Here is a 5,759-nt window from a genome sequence, read left to right on the forward strand (position 1 = left end):
CCCTGAGAGAGAATACTCTGGCTTTATGGCATAAGGCCGCTGTTCCCTGGGAGAGAATACTCTGGCTTTATGGCATAAGGCCGCTGTTCCCTGGGAGAGAATACTCTGGCTTTATGGCATAAGGCCGCTGTTCCCTGGGAGAGAATACTCTGGCTTTATGACATAAGGCCGCTGTTCCCTGGGAGAGAATACTCTGGCTTTATGGCATAAGGCCGCTGTTCCCTGGGAGAGAATACTCTGGCTTTATGGCATAAGGCCGCTGTTCCCTGGGAGAGAATACTCTGGCTTTATGGCATAAGGCCGCTGTTCCCTGAGAGAGAATACTCTGGCTTTATGGCATAAGGCCGCTGTTCCCTGGGAGAGAATACTCTGGCTTTATGGCATAAGGCCGCTGTTCCCTGAGAGAGAATACTCTGGCTTTATGGCATAAGGCCGCTGTTCCCTGGGAGAGAATACTCTGGCTTTATGGCATAAGGCCGCTGTTCCCTGGGAGAGAATACTCTGGCTTTATGGCATAAGGCCGCTGTTCCCTGGGAGAGAATACTCTGGCTTTATGACATAAGGCCGCTGTTCCCTGGGAGAGAATACTCTGGCTTTATGACATAAGGCCGCTGTTCCCTGGGAGAGAATACTCTGGCTTTATGGCATAAGGCCGCTGTTCCCTGGGAGAGAATACTCTGGCTTTATGGCATAAGGCCGCTGTTCCCTGGGAGAGAATACTCTGGCTTTATGGCATAAGGCCGCTGTTCCCTGGGAGAGAATACTCTGGCTTTATGGCATAAGGCCGCTGTTCCCTGGGAGAGAATACTCTGGCTTTATGGCATAAGGCCGCTGTTCCCTGGGAGAGAATACTCTGGCTTTATGACATAAGGCCGCTGTTCCCTGGGAGAGAATACTCTGGCTTTATGACATAAGGCCGCTGTTCCCTGGGAGAGAATACTCTGGCTTTATGGCATAAGGCCGCTGTTCCCTGGGAGAGAATACTCTGGCTTTATGGCATAAGGCCGCTGTTCCCTGGGAGAGAATACTCTGGCTTTATGGCATAAGGCCGCTGTTCCCTGGGAGAGAATACTCTGGCTTTATGGCATAAGGCCGCTGTTCCCTGGGAGAGAATACTCTGGCTTTATGGCATAAGGCCGCTGTTCCCTGGGAGAGAATACTCTGGCTTTATGGCATAAGGCTGCTGTTCCCTGGGAGAGAATACTCTGGCTTTATGGCATAAGGCCGCTGTTCCCTGGGAGAGAATACTCTGGCTTTATGGCATAAGGCCGCTGTTCCCTGGGAGAGAATACTCTTTGGCTTTATTTCTGTTCTTACTCATGTTCTTTTTCCTTGTGTGGAGTTTTTGTCCGTTACAATGTCAGGAAATGAGGCCAGTTGTGGGGTTATACCTTAAAACAAAGAGCGATATACAGTATTACAAATGTTAATATTTTTTATTGTTGAACCTTCTCGATATCCAGTCCATTACAATTCAATACTTTCAAAATAATCAAATATGAGGTCTGATTCAGTATGTACTTCACAGTTAAACCAGGTTAGTATAGGTTGCACTGGAAACAGTAGATATATTTTGATATTACAGAAAGAACTATACTTCGCAGTTAAATCAGGTTAGTACAGGTTGCCCTGGAAACAGTAGAGATATTTTGATATTACAGAAAGAACTATACTTTGCACTAAAATCAGGTTAGTACAGGTTTCCCTGGAAACAGTAGAGATATTTTGATATTACAGAAAGAACTATACTTCACAGTTAAACCAGGTTAGTACAGGTTGCCCTGGAAACAGTAAAGATTTAGGATATTACAGAAAGAAAACAGCAGAGGGGACAAGTCTGAAATGGCGTCCTATTCCCTATAGAGAACACTACTGTTGGCCAGAGCCAATTATATAGGGAATATGGTACCATTTTGTACACAGCCAGAGAAAGATGAACTTTGAATTAAAGCAATCCTGGATGAGATATGTTATCTGAGATAAACATAACAGTCACATAATGTTAATCCATGTGGAATTAGTAACAGAAGCGGTTGTTTCCTATTTCAAATAAAAAGAGAAAGACCGATATAAATCACACTGAAAGCGACACTAGATAAGATTAAACCCCGGCCAACTTGCCTGAGGACTTCTAAGATTTCAAAGTTGTATTCCATGGAGGCAAGAATCGAAACAGACCTCTTGGTGTTTCATTATTGCACACCGTAGAAAAATGTTTTCGGCCCTTTTGCTTCCGTTTGGGTCGTAGTAAATATACCCCAGATTCAAAAACAGAGTTCTCTCTCCCTCTTCCTGGTTCTGTTTTTTTACACAGTGAACTATGTTTCCCATGAGCCAAAAGGAGAAGTCACAGAGGGTTCAGAGTTCAGTTCAAGCTACCGCCTTAACACATCGAAGTAAAGTCCCATATGGTCCAACTGAAAAGCTTGTATACGTGTGTGTGTGTGTGTGTGTGTGTGTGTGTGTGTGTGTGTGTGTGTGTGTGTGTGTGTGTGTGTGTGTGTGTGTGTGTGTGTGTGTGTGTGTGTGTGTGTGTATTTGTGTGTGTATATGTGTGTGTGTGTCTCTCAGATGGACAGTGAGGACACGGTGGACCTCTGTGAAGATATACTACAGATCTCCATGTTGGTGAATGAGCTGCCCCCCTCACTGCTGCAGTCAGCTACAGAGGATGATGATGTAATGATGTTCTTTAGCCTGTGGAGGGCGATGATGATCGTCGACAGCAGGAACACCAGCAGACTGAGGAAGATCCACACGTACACGTAAACATTCTCCTGTCGCCCCGACGACAACCCTGTCCCCGCCGCCGCGGCTGCAGTGGAAACGGAGGTGGGGGAGAACCTCAGGAAGTTTCCGTTGTCTGGGGAGATTTCGGTTCTGTTCAGCTCCTCCAATGGGAAGTCCATACCGGACATCCTGACGATTGGAATGGACAGATCTGAGAGAGAGGAGAAATAGGTTGTTACTAAGCCTTATAGTAAGGTGATTTCATAGCCTCGTAACCATCAATTAAGTTCAATTAAGAGAACATTAAGAGTGGAACCCAGATACAAAGCAGGACTCGCTGGAAACAGAGATGTCAATGTAACTTCCCTGGTTAAATAAAGGATCAACAAATACATACAAACATGCTGTAAAGACAAGAGGATCATTATAAAATGTGGATGTGGTTACTGAGATGGTAAACACTTCTCCAGGCGTTTTGAGATCTGATCATCTGTGCAAAATGTGCATATCTGGAACTCACCCTAAAACGACAGGTACAGTATTAGACAGTGGAGTGGTCCAAGACACCCTCTCAGTGTTGTCTATCTGAGGGAGTAGCAGACTTTGTGATAAATTAGAAAAGGACATTTCTTAAAAGAAAACGTGTGTGCTGCGTCAGCTGTCCAATAATATTTTTCATTGAAGAGGTTTAGAAGATGAAGTTGTTAGAGGGTAGTGTTGATAAATTGAGGCTGGCGCAGTAATAGAACAAGGCTAGTAATAGAACTGAGCTAGCAATAGAACTAGGATAACGTAGTAATATAACTAGGCTAGTGTAGTAATAGAACAAGGCTAGTGTAGTAATAGAACTAGGCTAGTGCAGTAATAGAACAAGGCTAGTAATAGAACTGAGCTAGCAATAGAACTAGGATAACGTAGTAACAGAACTAGGCTAGTGTAGTAATAGAACAAGGCTAGTAATAGAACTGGGCTAGCAATAGAACTAGGATAACGTAGTAACAGAACTAGGCTAGTGTAGTAATAGAACAAGGCTAGTAATAGAACTGGGCTAGCAATAGAACTAGGATAACGTAGCAATAGAACTAGGCTAGTGCAGTAATAGAACAAGGCTAGTAATAGAACTGGGCTAGTAGTAATAGAACTAGGCTAGTGCAGTAATAGAACAAGGCTAGTAATAGAACTCGGCTAGTAGTAATAGAACTAGGCTAGTGCAGTAATAGAACAAGGCTAGTAATAGAACTGGGCTAGTAGTAATAGAACTAGGCTAGTGCAGTAATAGAACAAGGCTAGTAATAGAACTCGGCTAGTAGTAATAGAACTCGGTTAGTAACAGAACTAGGCTAGTGTAGTAATAGAACTAGGCAAGTGTAGTAAAATAACTAGGCTATTAATAGAACTATGCTAGTGTAGTAATATAACTAGGCTAGTAATAGAACTAGGCTGGTATAGTAATAGAACTAGGCTGGTATAGTAATAGAACTAGGCTGGTATAGTAATAGAACTAGGCTAGTGTAGTAATAGAACTAGGCTAGTGTAGTAATAGAACTAGGCAAGTGTAGTATAAGAACTAGGCTAGTGAAGAAATAGAACTAGGCTAGTATAAGAACTAGGCTAGTGTAGTAATAGAACTAGGCTAGTGTAGTAATAGAACTAGGCTAGTGTAGTAATAGAACTAGGCAAGTGTAGTATAAGAACTAGGCTAGTGAAGAAATAGAACTAGGCTAGTGAAGTAATAGAACTAGGCTAGTGTAGTAATAGAACTAGGCTAGTATAAGAACTAGGCTAGTGTAGTAATATAACTAGGCTAGTGAAGAAATAGAACTAGGCTAGTGTAGTAATAGAACTAGGCTAGTATAAGAACTAGGCTAGTGTAGTAATAGAACTAGGCTAGTGTAGTAATAGAACTAGGCTGGTATAGTAATAGAACTAGGCTAGTGTAGTAATAGAACTAGGCAAGTGTAGTGTAAGAACTAGGCTAGTGTAGTAATAGAACTAGGCTAGTGTAGTAATAGAACTAGGCTAGTGTAGTAATAGAACTAGGCTAGTATAGTAATAGAACTGGGCTAGTGAAGAAATAGAACTAGGCTAGTGAAGTAATAGAACTAGGCTAGTGTAGTAATAGAACTAGGCTAGTATAAGAACTAGGCTAGTGTAGTAATATAACTAGGCAAGTGTAGTGTAAGAACTAGGCTAGTGTAGTAATAGAACTAGGCTGGTATAGTAATAGAACTAGGCTAGTGTAGTAATAGAACTAGGCAAGTGTAGTATAAGAACTAGGCTAGTGTAGTAATAGAACTAGGCTAGTGAAGTAATAGAACTAGGCTAGTGTAGTAATAGAACTAGGCTAGTGAAGTAATAGAACTAGGCTAGTGTAGTAATAGAACTAGGCAAGTGTAGTGTAAGAACTAGGCTAGTGTAGTAATAGAACTAGGCTGGTATAGTAATAGAACTAGGCTAGTGTAGTAATAGAACTAGGCAAGTGTAGTATAAGAACTAGGCTAGTGTAGTAATAGAACTAGGCAAGTGTAGTATAAGAACTAGGCTAGTGTAGTAATAGAACTAGGCTAGTGTAGTAATAGAACTAGGCTGGTATAGTAATAGAACTAGGCTAGTGTAGTAATAGAACTAGGCTAGTGTAGTAATAGAACTAGGCTGGTGTAGTAATAGAACTAGGCTAGTGTAGTAATAGAACTAGGCTAGTGTAGTAATAGAACTAGGCTAGTATAGTAATAGAACTGGGCTAGTGAATTAATAGAACTGGGCTAGTAATAGAAATAGGCAAGTGTAGTAATAGAAATTGGCTGGTGTAGTAATAGAACTAGGCTAGCAATAGAACTGGGCTAGTGTAGTAATAGAACGAGGCTAGTAATATAACTAGGCTAGTGTAGTAATAGAACGAGGCTAGTAATATAACTAGGCTAGTGTAGTAATTGAACGAGGCTAGTAATATAACTAGCCTCGTTCCATGATCTCGCCATCACGGTTGACAACTCCCTTGTGTCCTCCTCCCAGAGTGCTAAGAGCCTTGG

The 5,759-nt window shown here is 42.0% G+C and overlaps 1 protein-coding gene across 1 annotated transcript; it reads right to left on the minus strand.

Moving 5' to 3' along the window:
• Positions 1-1,417: 1,417 nt before the first annotated feature.
• On the minus strand, positions 1,418-2,918 carry sertm1 (serine rich and transmembrane domain containing 1). The gene has a single exon (XM_014129745.3). The coding sequence runs from the start codon at positions 2,916-2,918 to the stop codon at positions 2,568-2,570; it is 351 nt and encodes a 116-aa protein (XP_013985220.1). The 3' UTR covers positions 1,418-2,567.
• Between the last annotated feature and the right edge of the window lie 2,841 nt (positions 2,919-5,759).

This window comes from Salmo salar, chromosome 11, assembly GCF_965601325.2.
Source record: "Salmo salar chromosome 11, fSalSal1, whole genome shotgun sequence".
Taxonomy (NCBI): Eukaryota; Metazoa; Chordata; class Actinopteri; order Salmoniformes; family Salmonidae; genus Salmo; species Salmo salar.